We start from the raw sequence: 16,921 nt of genomic DNA on the forward strand, positions 1-16,921 counted from the left end.
CCGGCATTGCAGGCAGAAATCCTTTAGCTCACGCTCACAGCTCTGCTCCGCTCCTCTTCTCCATTCCAGCCCCTTTCCCAGGGGAGGATGGGGATTAAGAGGAAGCAGATTAAACCTAATGGATTGATTGCAATTATTTTCCCTTGTTTATTTGCAGTGCTGTGTGGGAGCCTGAAAAAAGGAAGGGGAATGCTCTTTATGCGTGTGCAGTCCTGGTCCTCATTATGTTTCCTGCTAGAGAGCGACCCGGGCCAGCCAAAAATAAAACCAGCTACATTTGAGCATCCTATTTCAAGCTCTCTTAAACTGTGATGTGTAAATACTTCTGTGTGCAAACCCACACGCAATCCTGCGCGAAGCAACTCCAACACCAGCCCCGCGAGGTCCCAGCTGCCCTCGCCCACGTGTCCCACGTTCCCTGGGGACACGCACCCTCCTCGGAGCCATCGGAAGCTCTTTGGGGCAAGAGTCAACCTCTTGTTCGGGAAAAGTTTTACCTGCCACCGTGCCTGGGGGTTTTCCCCCTAATTTGGCTGCCTGAGGGCCGTGTGAGTATTTAGCATCAGAAATGCACCCTGTATCCCTGTGCCTACCCAGAGCTGAGCCCTCCAAGCCCTTCCTGGACTTGTTGCAAAAACTTGCCCCCAACTAAATAAATCTCCCTAGGTCTGGGGGTTTTGTGGAGGGTGTCGGGAGGCTAATCCTGCACTTTGGGGTGCTGAGGGCAGCATTCCTAACGGCACCAGGGTGCAGAAATAGGCGCCTTGTGCCCAAAGCAGCAAATGCTTCAAAATAAGTGGACTTGAGCCTTTTAACGCTCTTTTACAGCAGCTGAAGTAACTTGGAGGAGTAGGAGGAGGAAGCTACCCTCTTTTTCTAGGGTTTTTCCCCAGCATCGAAGGTCTTTCCTGGAGCGCACTAGCGGGGTGGGAGCACGGTGGGATGCTCGGGACGCTGCCTGGCACCACAGTAAGCTGTTGTACAAAACTGGTTAAGTCGCGCGAAGCTCCCAACGCCACGTTCCTGGCTGAGGTCCGTAGTCGCCTCCACCAGATAAGATCAGACTCTACATTCCTGCTGTTTATAAGGTTAAAATAGGAGGATGGGGAAGAAAGAAGAAAAAAATAACCCCACCCTTGAAGGCTTTGAGGCCATCTTTCCTATCGTGGACTCACAAACCTCAGTTCTTGGGGTGGGGGGTGGAAAAACCAAGCAGCACGCCAACGTAGTGATGCTCTTTATTGGCATCCGATGGATACACAAGGACAGCTACCCACCCGGCCGGCGCGGCGGCCCACCACCCCCCGTGCATCACCCCCCCCACCTCATGCTGCTCACACCCCACCCGCAAACCCCCCAAACTCCTTCTACGACGGCTATTTCTTCACCGTAAAACTTCCTAATAAATCAGCACTGGTATTACAGAGGGGCGAGTGGAGAAACACACGTTCTTTGTACAACAGAAACATTAGAAAAGGACACAAAACGTACCGACGAGCACTAACTTTGGCTTGGTTTTCCCTCCCTGTTTTTTCATTTTATTTTCATTTATTTCCTGTAACCAGGGATTTGAGGCATCCCCCGGCTTCTCTTTGGATGCTCAGTTAGTCTCCGTTTCCTCAGCCCTGAGGAAATCCCTTTACTATGGCAATTGAAACCTGAGACCGTGGCAATATTGTCCTGAAGAAAAGCAGTTTCCAGCTGGCAAGGTATGGCCAGGTTGGCTTGTCAGACTGAATCGGGCAGTTTGTTTTGCTTTTGATCTGGGCACTTTATTCCAGTTGCCCTTAGTTTGTATTTGAGTCGCTTCACCAAAAAAAGGGACCGATGGAAACAACCTGACGATAACCAACATTTAAATTCATCCAAAAGCATCCCTGGGGATGGCTCGGTCTGGCAGGAGCAGGCGCCCCAGCCGGGGGTTCGCAAGCCGGAGTCGCCCGCTGCAAGTAGAGTTGCAAATTTGGGGCAGTTTCCTTGGATTTTAGTGATGGGAGAGGTTCGGGACTCAGATGTGGGACTCGCAGCCCTGTTGGGGCCAAGTGTTTCTAACCAACAGGTTTGGCATGGGCAGCCGGCAGCCAAAGTGTCACAGGGGTTGTTCCTCCGAAGGGATCTTGGCTGTTTTGCTGCATGAGGGCAGGATGTGTCAAATATCCCATTCTGGAGATCCAGATTCAGCCTGTGCTGCTTTATCATCCAAAGCACAGGAGGCAAAATTTCCAAAAGCTTCTGAAGGACCTGGGCACTTGAATCCTATTGAGGCAGCCTCCAATCCCTCGGAAAGCGCCGAGCTCTCCCTATCGACACCTGGCAGCTCTGCCAGGAGCAGCCAAATCCTTCCATGTTCCCAAGTTTCTCACGGACCTGCTGCAGCGATTTTTGGGGTGTGCATGTTTCCCTGCCCCCCCATTGAGTCTTTAAGGCCAGAAACGAGGTGGGACCGAAGACTTGGGCTGCAAAACGAAAGCTCGCCTTGCAGGCAGAAAGGCTGTGAGGGAGAGCAGAGGGGCCGGGCCGGGTGCCGTCACCCCATGTCACACGTAGAAACATCAAGCAGTTAGTAAAACAACATGACATTATTTACAAGTCTTGCTTATCTCCTTAAGGAGGGGAGGAAAATCACCTTCTGCCTTCAGGAAAGTTTCTGGCTGAATCCAGAGGCGAAGGGGGAGTTCGTAGGTGCAGGCGTAGCGGTGCTGGTGCCATGCACCAGCTCACCGTACAGCCCTTCCTCTGCAAAAACCTCGTGATGCTCCAGGCAAGCGAGACATCAAAGCTGTAGCTGTGTTGGGGACATCCCCCAGGACTGCGCTGGCTGCTCGGTGGCAGCTCGCGGGGGGAACGGGGTGCTCCCCTGCCCGGCGGCTGCTCTTCAGCATCCCCTATGAGTGAGCTGGGTGCTGGGCAGGGAGCTGATATGCCAAGAAAATGCACTTATAGCTCTGGAGGCGGTGAGTGATGTCCCCTCTCCGGGGCTGGGGTGGGATCCCAGCAGAGAGAGGTGCTGGGGCCACCCAAGGATGCCCCGGGGAGGCAGTCGGTGCACCGAGGGTGGGCAGCACCCGCTGCGTGCCCGGACGGAGGCAAAGGGCCCGCAGGGGAGTGGGTAGGGGCATTTCTGAGCCACCCTTCACAGTGCTGGAAGAGAAGGAGCCCTTACAAGCAGGGGGTCAGGACCACCAGCCCCGGCCGGCTCTGCGGGAGAGCAGGGACAGTGCAATCGCAGCAGGGTGGCTTTGCTCCCAGGTCGGTGCAGCGTGGGGATGCCAGGGCTGATGCCGGGGGAAGGATGAGCAGAGCCCTTTTGTCGTGTCCCCACTGTGGGCAGGCACTTTTTCAGCCCTTTAGACCTTCGGTGTCCTCCCGTGTAGCTCCAGCATGCCTGGGTGAGCCGGGCACTGGCAGGGAGGTCACGGCACCCAGTCTTCTGGCCCCCAATGTTCGGGTGGTCCCGGCTGCTCCTCACCGAGACCAAACGCTGGCAGCCCCGTGGAGCGTGCGTGGGGGCTGCGCCCCCCAAATTTCACAGTGTAGGTTGGGCTGCTGGAAGCCAAGTCCTTTCCCCCAGCCCACCCCCCCCATGGTGCAGCCCAGCTGTAGGACCAGATCCCTCCCCAAATCCTGGTACAGTAGCTCTAGTTCTCTCCGTACCCATCGCAGCCCTGCCCTTCACCTGGGGTTTGGGGAAAGCAGCTGGATTTCAGGGCATTGGAGGGGAGCAGGAGATAGCGGTGGGGTGAGCCAAGGAGGAAGGGCAGGAGGAAGAGGAGAACTGGAGCCCCAAGGAATAAGGAGAAGGGGCTGGAAGGGGAGAGAGGAGAGGGCTCAGAGCGCGGTGCTCATTCCTGCGTCCGTCCGTCCAGCCTCACGGGGCTGCAGAGGATGATCCGGCAGCAGACAGGCTTTGGGCGTTGAGCGGGACTGAGCTTACGGGCTGCCAGGGGGAGGCGGTGCTGGGAGGGGGCGATACCGAAAACAGGAGGTCAGTGCATACGGGACTGTAAATTGGGGGGGCCCGGGGAGCCCCCGCTTCCTTCCCACCCTCCCCTCTGGGGCTCTCGGTGCCAGGGAGGGCAGAGGCGAGGGGGTGAAGGGAGAAGGGGACCCCGCGGGGCCGCCCCGGGCCACCCTTCAGACGGGGGAGGTGGCGGTGGACTCGCTGTACAAGCTTTCGGCGATGTCCCCGCGCTGGATCTTGTGCAGGGCGGCCAGCAGGACGTCGAGGGTGGCCGTCTCCTTGGAGGACCAGTCAGCCAGGAGAGCCCGGGCGGGTGATTCCTCCCGGGTGAAGGAGTCTATGAGGTCCTCTTTGTAGCCCAGCTCCCCGGCCAGCTGCCTCCACGTCTCCTCCGCGGAGCTGCCCAGCAGCTTCTCCACCTCCTCCTGCTTGCTGGGTGGCAGGTTGGCGTAGAGGTTCCCGTCTCCCTTGGGCGCTGGGAAGGACGAAGTGGCGTTAAGCCCATCCCCGGGGTGCCCTTGCCCACCCTGCAACCCCCGGTTCGCCCTACCTGGCCCTTGGGTGCTCTGGCTGGGTGGCTGCTGGTCGTGCAGGCTCTGGCTGTCCACCGAGATGCCGCTGTCGCTGTGCAGCTTCTCCCCCTCCGGCGAAGGCGTCTGGTTCACCGGGCGGTTGTTGGCCCCTTGCTTGTTCTGTTTGCAGTTGTTCCACCTGCAAGGAGAGGAGCGGGGAGGTGACAGCCGGTGGCGATGTCCCCCAGGTTGGGAGCAGGTCTGTTGTTTTGTCCCACTTTCTTGGGATCGCTTTTCGCAGGGCAAAGTGTTTCTCCTACAGCCTCTGGCTCAACCTCTCCAGCGCAGCGGCCGGATCGATTTAAATCGGTGTTTGCAGGTGCCGAGCACCTGAGCTTTGCAAGGGACCGGGGCAGGGCTCCCTTCTGCGTGGATCTGCTGCAAAAACGCAGCTGCGCTGCCGGAGCATGCAGGGGTCCTGGGGCTGCCTGTGGGTCCCCCCCCCAAAACCCTCGGGGTGCCTGGGGAGCTGCCGGAGCCTGCCCGGGGCCAGGTGTAAACCCAGCACGCCGGGGATGAGCCGCTGAGTGTGATCGGCCGTGACGGCCGCCCACGGCGTGCCAGAACGAGCAGGGGCCGGGTTTGGGTGGGGGGGGGGTTGCAATGAGGGCTCCCCCACCCTGCACCTCCACCCTGCTGCCATCTCCCTCTTTCACCTCTCAACTGCCTGATTTTTCATGCATTTTTGGAAATTCACCTCCTACCCACCCAGCCCGGACCCCTCTCTCCCTTGTTGGTGACAGCTCTGGCTGTGGGACTTCTGAGGTGGGGGGGCAGCCTGTTTCCCGCTACCTAAATCCTCTGCCGTGACCCCAAGGTGCTGCTTGATCCTCTACCTTTTGAAAGCGATGTAGGCCACCAGCCCCACCACCACGGCCGCCAGGATGGAGCAGTAGACGGGGATGAGGTTGTCGGCGGTGCCGCGGCTCACGACGGGCTGCGAGCTGCCCATGATGGTGGTGACGGTGTCTGCCAGGGTGCTGGGCATCACTTCGGTGTTGAAGGGGTCTCTGGTGATGGGCTCGGGGCTGTCGGAGCCCACCAGGGATGGCGTGTGTGTTGTCCAGCGAGGGTGGAGGTCTGCCAGGAGGGAGGGGAAAAGAAATGAGAATAATTAGTCACGCAGCCGGCCACGTTTTGCAACAGGCTGTGGCGGGTGAATTGGGGAAGGGACAACAGTCTCTGCAGGGATCTTCTTCCAAAGGCTGTGGGGCTTGCAGAGGTGCCAGCTCTGCCCCATCCCCTTGTCCCCAGGCTTGTCCTTACAAACCACCTCGTCCCCTGGCCCCAGACAGCACCGGCCTCCCCGGTCCCCAGCACAAGCCAAAGCTCTCCCCTGCCCTGAATGGCTGATGGTGCCTGGTCATGGCTGGACACGGACATGGCTTTGTAAGCTCTTCTTTCCCAGCACTGGGTTTCCTTGAGTCCTGCAGCTCTTGCCCCGACGTGCAAGCTGCACGCTGAGCCCCGGGCTCCCGTCGCTGGTACCGAAGCAGCCCCAGCTGCATCCGACCCATTGCACATCTGCACCGGGACATTTGTAAGGCAACCCAGCTGCCTCCGCAGCTCGCACGGAGCCGGGCTCCTCCTCTGCCAGCAGCATCACAGCCGGGATTTGCCCCTTTCCCGGCCCCTGCCTGCAGCCGTGCACCCCACCAACCCGGCCCCATTTGGGAATGACCCCATTCCCGCCGCACCCAGGCACATCCCGTGGAGCGAGTGGATGTGTCTTGTCTTGCCCCAGGGAAATGCTCTCACCTGCGGCTGCCCCATCCCTCCCCTGGGTGCCAGCTCCCTCCCAAACCCCCCCACCACCACCACCCTTCTCCAGGGGCTTGTCCCGCACCCACCGGCAGCGAGCCCCGCGGGGCTCTGCCACGTCCGCCGGACCGGCGAGGATGGAGCGGGTGCCACGGCGGGGAGTTGGCATCTTGCCCCGCCGGCCCTCCCGGCCGCGGCCCCCCGGCCGGACCCCGCTGCCCGTTCGGAACGACGGTTCGGTGGCCGTCACGGCTGTTTCCGGCAGGGTCCCGCTGCCGGCTAACAAAGCTGGCCCTGTGCTCCTTGACTTATGGCTCCATTTACTCGACCCTTTCCAGGGAGCTGCGCTGGCTGCCCCCGCGCCGCGAATCAGCGGCGGCCAGGACAAAGCTCTTTTTTCTCCCCGGCCGGGCTCGGGGCAGGGAATTGCATTGCTGCTGCCAAGGAGCAACTGGGGCATCCCCAGCCAAAGCAGCCCTGCCGCTCCTTTTGGGGGGGCTGCGCACGGCAGCGACGTGGGGGCTGGCATGGCAGGAGGCTGCTGCCAGTGAATGATGCTCTCCCCCTTCCCCTGGGCACCGAACCCTCCTGGGCTGCGGGGCTGGCTGTTCCCCGGCTCTTCAGGGCAGTTAATTCCTATCAGAAACTCATCGGCTGCCGAGTTCCCTCCTGATGAAGGCTCGGGCAGCAGTGAGCACAGCATCCAAGACTGGTGAACCTCTCGGCTCTGCTTGCTGTTCCTGGACGCCAAAAGCCACCCGGCAGAGCGCCTGCATCCGCAGCAGCATCCTGCCGGGAACTCAGCCAAGGAAGCCCCTGGAAAAAGCTGGGCAGACCCTGGGGCCAGGCATTTGCAAGGGACATGAGGGCTCACAGCAAGTGCTGCCTTGGTAGGAAGCTGCACGCTGCAATGCCTGAGGGCTGGGGGTCTCAGCTGGACACCAGGATTCTCTCCTCCGAGCACAGGGGCATGCCCCTGCCTCCCCATTGCTGTAGCGCAAAGGGAAACTGAGGCAGGGAGCGCTACGGGAGTCCCAGCGAACCCCACTGTCCCCTCCGCAACGGCTCTCCCTGGAAAAAGGTGGCCTTACCTCTGCATTCGGCATCCGAGATGGCCGTGCACTCCTTCACCATCACCTCGTTCTCCTCGCAGGTGGTGCAGGGCAGGCAGGGGTCCACGAAGTTGGCTTCACTGGAGAAGGTGCCCTCGGGACACTCCTCGCAGACCGTGTCCTGCGAGTCCTGGCAGGGGAACATGAGGCCGAAGCCCACCTCGCACACCCGGCACTCCTTGCAGCTCCCGCTCGGCTCGTCCTGGTAGTAGCCGTAGGCGCAGCGGCACACGGCGTCGTCCGACTCCACGCAGGGTGCGGACATGCTCTGCAGCCCCACGCACTGTGTGCAGGGCTTGCACGGCTCCGTGGCGCTCACCGTGTCCGAATAGGTGACGCCTGGCACGGGAGAGAGGGTGAGGTGAGCAGGGTCCCAGCGTGGCATCCCCAGCCCTGCGGCCGCTTTGGTCCCCAGCACTGGTTTTGTCCCATCACTAAATGGTGCTGGGCTGGGGAGATGGGCTTGCGCAGCGGCTGCTGGCTGGGACCATCTTCCCCTTTCACCATCTTCCCCCTCCTCTGGGCCAGAGGGAGAAGGTGTCCCCCACCTTCCCCAGCCCCTCAACACCACCGAGCATCCCCCAGCGCACAGGCTCCTCTTCCCATTAACTGCTACACCCTTTCTGCAGCAATTCCCAGCTCAGAGGGGATCCAGCCTTTGAGCTCCTGCAGCCTGGGCAGGGCTGGATGCTGCCCTCAACGTGTCCATGGTGCCCATGTCCCCAGACAAGCATCCCTGCCACCGAACAGAGCACCATCCCCGTTTTCAACCTCTGGTCAAGCTCTGGTCCCCGTGGGCATCCTACAGCCATCGCTTCTTCCCAGCATCCCAAACGCTTTCTCCTCTGCGTCCTGCCTGGGGAGTCCCGCAGGGCATCACCACCCCGTGCCCCCCTCCTCAGCCTCGTGTCCCCGACGCGGGGCGTGATGCGAACAGGAGGTTACAACACTAATTGCTGACTCTCCTCTGACCCCGGGGCTTCTTGCTCTCCGGTTTCATCCTGCAAGACTGACTCTGCTGGGGAAATCAATCTTCATCCCGCAGCCCAGCAAGCCGCCCCCGTGCCCCCTCCTTCCCCTGCCTGCTCCCAAAGGTGTTTGAAGATATTTTTAGCCCAGGAAGACGGGTAAGCTCCTGTTCTGGAGGGCACAGCTGCTGTCCCTGCATCGGCCGCCTCCCATCGATCCCCCCGCAGCCCACGCTGCCGCAACGCCCCGTCTTCCATCATCTGAAACACCGGGGGAAAGTCCAGCCGCCTTGATGGAGAAGGTGTTGGGGAGCTCAACCGCAATCTCTCCGCTAGCCCTGCTCCTCAGGAAGGCAATCCAGCCGTGTGCTGATCTTTAATTACCTGCCTGTCTCCCGAGGATGATCAGCAATTCCCACCCTCAGTGGCCTCCATCGTCCCGGGGTGGCTAAGGAGAAACTGAGCCATGGACAGGCTCAGGGCAGAGCTGTTCTCGTGCTTAATTTTTGGCTGTTTTCAAGACAGAGGGGAAGGAAGAGCCCTGAGACCATGGTGATGGGCAGAGTTAGCATCGCCTGCACAAGAAGAGCAGGATGGAGTTGCCATCCCAGCCTCAGTAGCTGCCTTCCCACCATTCTTCAGCCGCAGCAAACCCTGCGCAGCAACAGCCGTGACATTTCTACCCCCCAGCATCTCCCTCCACCCCATGCCTGCATCAGGGTGTCTTGCTCCCCTCTCTCGGGGCCGGCCCCACGCCCTCCTTGGAACTGCAGGACCCCAGGGATGAACCCGCTCCGCTGCTGCTGGTCCTGAGCTGCCGCCTCGGCTCTGCCCCGGGGTGGGCAAGCTGCCCCTGCCTTCCTGCCTGCCCTGCTGCCCAGCAAGAGAGAAGAGCCAGAGCAGCACCAGGTTGACCGCCGGCATGCACGGCTCCCATTAACCTGGGTTCATCCTTTGCATTATTCTGAATTATTGATAGGTACCATTAGAGCGGGGAAGTGGCCAGGAAAGGCATATGGCTGAGTGGGCACATTTTCAGTGGCAGCAAGGTATCTGAGCTGAGCAATTACAGCTGAGATTCAAACAGGGCCCCCTCCCTCCTGCCCGCAGCGATGGAGGCTGGTGAGGCGGGATAAATAAATCATGAGGCAGCAATCAGGGGTGGCTGGCAAGGGAGGGGGAGAAAGAAAATTATAATAAAAAAAAGCAAGTAGCCATTTGGGCTAATGCAGGGACCATCTCTTCTAGCCCCCCGGTCCCTGTGGGCTTTGGCAAGGGTGGTGCTTTGACTGTAGCAAATTTTTGCAAAACAATTTGGCTGGTGAATCGGGAAGACATCCAAGGTGAGAGCTTGGAGGCAGCCCAGGGTGGAGGTGGGGATCTCGGCGGCCCAGGGCCGTGCCCGCATTCCTCCCCACCGGCTCACGCTTGGCAAACAGGGTGCTTTGCCGGGACCGGGGCTGCCTGCACCTGCCCAGCGCCCGCGGCAGCAGGATCCGGCGTGAGCCCAGGTCCAAAAGGACCCTCTCCCCATCCTGGCAAGGGCCGATGATGGGGTTTGCAGGTCTCCTTCCTTCCCCACCCCGAAATCCCGCTCTGGGCTCAGAGGACGGCTGGAGGAGCGTTTGCCCCCCTGCAGCACCTGCACCCATGAGTCGCCCCATGGTCATCCCCACCACCCAGCAGCTCCCAGCTGATGAGCTTCTGGGGATTAGTCTATGCTGCCATTAATGAATGAATGAAAGACTACAGCTGGGGCAGGGCTGGGGGTGTAAAGCAGGAGGGTTTGCAGGGGAATTTGCTCTGGTTGTGGTTTCTCAGCTTGTCTGCTGCTCCCTTTTTTAAGGTGGTGAGGGGGCTGGGTTCCCTACTTGGTGCTGCTTCTTATCAGGGTGATAGATAGGCCTGATCCTGCCCTGAGGTGTACATCACACTGCTGTGTAGTTGGGTAAGTGGTATAGTAGATATTCCCAAGCAAGGGGTGGCAGGCCTGGGAGCTGCTGGGATGCAGATGAAGGGCTGTGGGGGAAACTGAGGCATGGAGATGGCAACTGGCAGCTGCTTGGAGGCTGGGAGCACTCAGCCTTGCTGGTCCATCAGCAGCAAAGTTAAGCAGGGCCCAAAGTGCTGCCCTGGGGCTTTGCTCTCAGTCTGTGTGGGGTGCTGGGGGGTCTGGGGGCTGCAGCATTTGCTCCTGGCTGCTCTCATCCCAGCAGGGGTGGAGGAAGGGCCCAGACCCTTTTGTCCTGGTACTTTCCAGCTCAGCTCCCTGACCCAACAGAGCTGCTGCCTGATGTTAATCCCCCTGCAAAAACGTAAATGCCTGGCCTGGAGCAATGTGGGGCTGGGCAGGAGGAGCTGGGATGCAAACCAGAGCAGCAGCGCTTGCCTCTGCACCCTGGCTGATACACGGGCTCCCAGCACCCCACCCGGGTCACGGTCCTGGTCTCTCCATAAGCTCCATGTCCTCCAGGGAGGGTGGAAACTCCCTTCATCCCTCCAGTTCCCCAAAAGAAATCAGGGAGACAAGCCATTTGCCTGCCTAGAAGTGCAGGGGGTTTGGGAAACAGGCTTGTCTGAGCATCTCCAGGAATGCAAAGTGACCCTTTGGATTTACAGCCCTGCATGCCTGGGAGCCGGAGCCTTACACCCCGGCCAGGTTCCCTGTAGGAAGGACTGATGGGGATGGACGGCACAGTGGATGCCCTGGCACCTTGCAGCAAGATGGGAACGAGCCCACCGTGCCCCGCAGGGTTATCCAGCACAGCAGCCCCGAGGTTGCAGCGGTGGGATTCAACCCCTGCAGCCAGGCACTGGGAGGGTAAGCGTTGTTCATCGATTTTGCAGGAACGCGGAGGTATTTTTAGCACTGCCCTGACACTGCTCTGTCCCCTGCTCCGTGCTGGCGCTGCTCTGTTTATACGGCTTCGCCTCCTCTTTGCTCCCCCACAGCCGTGCTCTGTCCCTTCCACCTCTCAAATCACGTCCCCGGAGCAATCTGGGCTTGGCTGGCACAGTTTTTCCTAGAAATATTTGCCTTTAGGCCTTCAAAGGGTTTGCAGCAGTAAATTTGAAGGACAGATTGCTTATGCCTATCATGGCATTGTTTAAACAGTAATAGTTGGACCACTTCATCTGTAAGCATTTAAGCAGGTCTCCAGCACACATCTCTGACCGACATTTATGAAGCATTTGACATAGGCAATGTGCCTGGAGTTGGCCGGGAGAAAACTGCTCCCCTCTCTCTCGGGGACCTACATGATTTCTTATCCTCTCTCAAACTTGCTTTTATTTTGCAGTCTTTACAAGGTTTAAAAAAAAAAAAAATCCGAAAAAAAAGGTGGCTTATTGGGAGACATCCCTGTGGCTGGATCAGAGACTGATGTGCAGTCAGCGCTGGGAGGGGAATTTTTCAGGGGCAAACGCTGGCCATAAGCCAGTAGCCAGGGAGCCATCGGGAGGGGAACAGTGCTGGAAAGGGGATCTGCAAAGGTGCCTGGTTCCAACGGTTCCCAAAACGGGGGGGGGAGATGCTGCATCCGTGGCCGGGATTTGCAGGGCAGATGCTTTGGGGAAATGCTGGCAGTAACCCTGGTGTCGGCGCAGAGATGGGTGGCCTGGGAAGGCTGCGTGTGGGGTGGAGCTGATCTGTGCGAGGGATGTTGTTGGGCTGTGCGTGGAAAGATTGAAGCAAACAGCCCAAATTGTGCCCAGGCAATCCTTCCAGGAGGCAAAGAGGATACAACATGGGGAGACTCAAGTACCTGCTGATGCTCATGGTCCCCAAAGCCCCCCCCGGACCCCGTACCAGCCCTTTTGCGGTGCTTTGCGGAGGGGAAGGGGTACTCACTGTCCAGGCAGGGCTCGCAGACGGTCTGGTTGACCCCGCAGGGCTGCACCACCCCCTCTCCCAGGTTGCAGGCTTTGCAGCACTCCCCGCTTGTCGTGTACATCTTGGTGAAGCACTTCTCCTTGGAGCCCCAGGTGGGTCCCTGGGAGAGAAAACAGAGCCAGGAGGTGACCCTTGTTACGGGACCCTCCCTGCAAGGGCAGGCAGAGAAATGCATCGCATCCAGGTAGGGTGCCACTCTAGGGGTGGACATCCAATGTCGGGGCTAAAGGGGGCTCATATTAAATAGAGGTCTTGGGAGAAATGACTTTCCTAGGCAAAACTTGCTTATCAGGAAAGCCCCTGCTGAGTTCTACAGCTGGAGGGAGGTCAGGAAAGCCCATGTCTCCATGGTCCGGGCTGGTGGGTATTTTGGAGCGGGGGGGATGTGGGCTTTTCCTCAGGGTTACGGTACTGTTTGTTCTTGTCTCTCACCTGAGCCTTCTCCTCTAAGGATGCTTTGCCATCCTGAAGGGCTCAGCCCTTCCCAGCCTGGAGGAAGGCAGGGCACTGCCTACAGGCTGGCGGCAAGGAGACCTGCCTGCCGTGATGGAGGGTTTGGAGAGCTGGGGTGACAGCTCTGCACAGTGCTCTTGCTGCACATGAGGATCAGAAATCAGACCCCACGATAGAAACGAAGACTTTGAAGGGAGCACTGAGACCTTCAGCAACATTACTGTCTAATGGATGTAAGGGTATCTGCTTATAAAACCTGTCATCACATATGGAAGCAATAAACATGCCAGGAGCGGTGGGGTCAGAGCCACCCTGCACCACACGCACTTTGCAGCCTGGGGAGTGGGGTGGATTTGCAGGATGGCTGCTCCCCAAAACACCTTTTGGCCGGGGCCGTCCGGTGCAGGAAACATCTCTACCTGGGCACGGGACTGCTGAGATGCTTGTGGTGATCTGAGCTCTACCTGGGCTCCTTTTGCTCCCTCTGCTCGCAAGCAGGTACGTTCCAGGGCTGGACCATCCCTTTGCCATCCAACAAAGCTTAATTTTGGGGGGGGGGGAAAGAAACTCAGCTAACGTTTAGAGGAGCTCTCCCTCCCTGTGCATCTGGATGCCTCGTCAGCCAGTTGGCCGCCTCCTTGCACAATGCGGCGTTATGATGAACTCGCTGTGCATCATCCGGCAGCATCCGGCCCGGCTGAGACAATGGAGCGCCAATTATAGGCATCTGAATGACAAAGTGCTCCAATTACCCTGCGCTTGAAAGCATGTGCTCTCCTCCTTGGCTCTGCTTCGCCAGCCCAGGCTGGCAGCCTGCTCCAGTGCTTGGCCCCAACTGGGCAGGCAGGAGGGCTTGGGGTGTGTAGGGGCTTCCCAGCACCCCCAAATGCCAGCTGGGAAATGGGTTTGGGGGTGAGGATGGGGTTTGCTTTGCAGCGGGCTGGCTGCACGCTTCTCCTGGGGGACAGATCCGGCTGGTGGGGCTTTGCAGCAAACCTGGCTGGAGCTCACCCCGCTGCTCCGTCCTCTGCAGCCCTGACTTGCGGCACGTCTGCCCCGCTCGGGCAGGGGTTTACCCCCATCCCACCTCCCCATGGTTGTGGCAGCAGCAGCCGTGAGCGGGGCTGGGGGAGCAGCCGAACGTGCCTGGCTATAAATAGTGCTGGGAAGGCTGGGGCAGCGCAGCTGGGGCCGGCAGCGGCCAGCTCTCCCACGCCGCAGGCAGCTGCGAGCGGTTCCGTGCGCCCGTGGGGATGGGACTCGGCCGTGCCGCTTCCTCCATGTGACACCCGGACCCCCAGCAGTTGACCCCAGGGACCCCCCCCTGGCCACATGTCCCCTCGCCGTAGGGCTGCCAGCAGCAGCTGATCCCCCCGTCCCCCCCCCAGATCCCCTCCTCTGTGCTCCTAAATGCTGTAGAAAATGCAACTTCCAGTCCCAGGTGCTGCACCCCCCCCACGCTCTGCCTGCGTTTCCCTTTCAGTTCTGTGTCTCGAGCACTGAAACCCCCATAAAGATTAACACACTTATAAGAGGGGCACATGGTCTGCATTAGCCCACTGAAATGTGCATGTTATTAACACAACTCCTGTTGACAAAGCCACAGGTATTAACACCATAAAGCATTTTGACAGCTGGACCAAGGAGGGGGGGCACGGACAGAGGGTGCGAGCAACACCTCTGTAAGCTTTTAATTGCTTTCTGAGTTGTGTCAGTGGGTTTTTGTGTCCTAGCAGATGCTGCCGGTTGTGGAGATGGCCTCGGAGGGAGCTACGCGAAGCAGGAGTTCGGCACAGCACCATTAGATCCAGAGCCCTGGCGCAGAAAAATTGCTTCGCACCGGAGCAGGGAAGGGAGGGGATGCTACAGCTGGAGATGGGCCGAGCGGCAAGCCTGGATCCGAACCGCCCGCAAGCCTGACAGACGCGCTCTGCCTTTCTTGGCGAAGCACCTTGTCTAGGAACCGCCAAACCCCTGGCTCCGAGCAATTCCCAAACTTTGGGCAGTGGAGAAAGCCACGTCTGAGGTCTGTGGGTCCGGCCAACCCTCAGCACGGCAGGACTGGGAGGGCTGTGCCTCTTCCCATGCGGAGCTACTGGCCAAGCAGCATAGGTAAAGAGCAACAAACACGGGGTACCCAGGGTTTGGGGTGGTCCCGGGGCTGCGGCCACAGCTGTGGGTGCACATCTGGACCTGTCTGGGTGAGGGCTCAGCGGAGCTGCCAGGCTCCCCCCGGCTCGGCAGGTGTAATTCTGGGGGGCAGATCCAGCCCCACGGCAGCGGGTGCCCCGGGCTGATGGCGGCTGGGCTCAGCCCTGACCCGGGGAGGTGGCTGCGGAGATTCGAAGACGCCGAAGCCCGGCCCCACCGCAGCAGGTGGGGGGCTGCCTGAGGTGGGTAATTCCCTGGGGTGAAATCATTTGAATCCATACGACTGGGACAGTTCTTGCTTTTCCTGCCACCCACCCGCCGCAGCGAACATCCCCGGGGAGCTTAGCCAGCCCGATCCCATGGCCGGTAGCGTGAGCATACAGGGCAAAGAGACCCTCCGGCACGGAGCCGCAAGCACCACTTTCCTCCTCAGTCTCTACACGAAACTGTTAAAGCATCAGCTTTAATATCCCGCCCGAAAGGTGTCCTGCTGCCTAACGAAACCTCTGGGACCCTCGTCAGATCCTCCCCCAATAAAAGCCCTGTTTCTGCCCCAGGTAGGTAGGTCCATCCCCGTGTGCCCACCCAACTGCCCTGCTCCGGGTATTTCCCTCTCTCCTGGCCCCTTGTGCCCTCAAGTTTTGTCTCCGGCACATGCTGAGGCTGCGCCAGTCCCGGGGGCTCACGTTGGGGAGAAGAGGTTCTTCTCTTCTGGGCAGTGGGTTTGGAGCTGGGAAGGTCTAAGGGAGACTTGGGGGATGCGGGATGGCAGGAGATGAAGGCACTGGGGTGTGGGTGGCTTCTTCCTTCCCCCCCCCACTGACTGAGGGCTCTGTCATCCTTTTTTCCTGGGTAAAAGGGATGACAGAGCTCGGTGCAACGGGATCAGAGGGGCTGCACAGGCCATCCCTGGGGGTTCCCCATCACCACCCACCTCCCCGGGCCCCCTCCCTCCTCACCCAGAGGTGCTCTGCCCGGCACCCCCCGGCTCCCCTCACCCCCCCCCCCCCTCCTCCAGCCCTGCTGCCCGCTGCCTCCGGGACCCTCCAGCCCTGCACGGCGGGGACCCCCAGCTCCTGCCTCCCACCCCCGGCACCTCCCGCCCCATACCCTCCGCGCTTTCCATCCCGGTACATATGGGACCCTCCGTCTCTGCCACCCTGGTACCCCCGGGACCCTCCAAATACCCCCGGGCGGTGCCTCCGGGACCCCCCTATCCCACCTCCGCCTGATGTCTCCGGTACCCCGGGGACCCTCTGCACTCCCACCCCCCCAGGGGATGCTGCACCCTCCGCACTCACCGCCGGGAGCAGGAGCAGCAGCAGCAGCAGCGGCAGAAGCCCGGCCATGGTGCGCTGGGGCGGCGGGACCGGTTACCGGTTATCCCCCCCCCCCCCGCCCCGAAAGCCGGTGCGCGGCCGGGCTGCCCTCCCTCTGCCGCCCGCCGCCTCGGCGGCAGCCAGAAAAGGGCTGCAAGTCCCTCCTCCTCTTCCTCCTCCTCCTCCTCCTCCTCTCCGCCCCCGGAGCATCACGGCGAGCGGCCGAGCCAGCACCCTCCTCCGCCGGCACACAAAGCCCGGGTCCCGTCCCCCCCCCCCCAGCCCCCGCCGCCCTCCCACGAAGTGCTTTTGGGGTGCGCTCTGTCCCTGCCCAGCCAGCTCTCCAGCCCTTCAATTATTCACACCCATCCGTCTGTCTCCGTGCACCCTCCTCAGCTGTCCGTCCGTCCGTCCATCCATCCATCCATCTCCATCCCCTCAAACACCCGCATCTGTCCATCTGTCCCTGCACACCTCCTCCGCCGGTCCCTGTCCCCATGACGGGTTTGTTAATGATATTACAGCCCCGGTGAGACACTCCGGGCAGGTCAGCGGCCATGGCTGGGATTTGGGTGAGCAGACCTCCTCTGGCTGCATGGGACAAGGAACAGCGTCCCACGGGTGCCTGGAGCGGTGACACCCCCAGGACCCAGACCTCAAGGGCTGTCACAGCCATCTGGGGGACACGGAGAAGCCCCCCGCAGCGGGGAGCACACAGGTGATGCTGTGGTG

General features: G+C 60.4%; 1 protein-coding gene across 1 annotated transcript; it reads right to left on the reverse strand.

Annotated features, from left to right (window-relative positions):
- Window positions 1-1,322: 1,322 nt before the first annotated feature.
- On the reverse strand, window positions 1,323-16,323 carry NGFR (nerve growth factor receptor). The gene is made up of 6 exons (XM_052785270.1): window positions 16,172-16,323; window positions 12,225-12,366; window positions 7,386-7,745; window positions 5,370-5,613; window positions 4,512-4,672; window positions 1,323-4,436 (listed from the first exon to the last, which is right to left on the reverse strand). Exons 1-6 carry the CDS (start codon window positions 16,217-16,219, stop codon window positions 4,135-4,137), a joined length of 1,257 nt encoding a protein of 418 aa, XP_052641230.1. The 5' UTR covers window positions 16,220-16,323; the 3' UTR covers window positions 1,323-4,134.
- Window positions 16,324-16,921: the final 598 nt, after the last annotated feature.

This window comes from Harpia harpyja, chromosome 4, assembly GCF_026419915.1.
Source record: "Harpia harpyja isolate bHarHar1 chromosome 4, bHarHar1 primary haplotype, whole genome shotgun sequence".
Classification (NCBI taxonomy): Eukaryota; Metazoa; Chordata; class Aves; order Accipitriformes; family Accipitridae; genus Harpia; species Harpia harpyja.

Bases quoted from the DNA above. Each gene is read 5' to 3' on its own strand.
- NGFR (XM_052785270.1), bottom strand. From the start codon at position 16,219: ATGGCCGGGCTTCTGCCGCTGCTGCTGCTGCTGCTCCTGCTCCCGGCG. The intron at 4,673-5,369 runs GTAGAGGATCAA...CTCTCCTTGCAG, and splicing joins GCCTACATCGCTTTCAAAAG to GTGGAACAACTGCAAACAGA. The intron at 4,437-4,511 runs GTAGGGCGAACC...CGTCCTTCCCAG, and splicing joins CCAGAGCACCCAAGGGCCAG to CGCCCAAGGGAGACGGGAAC.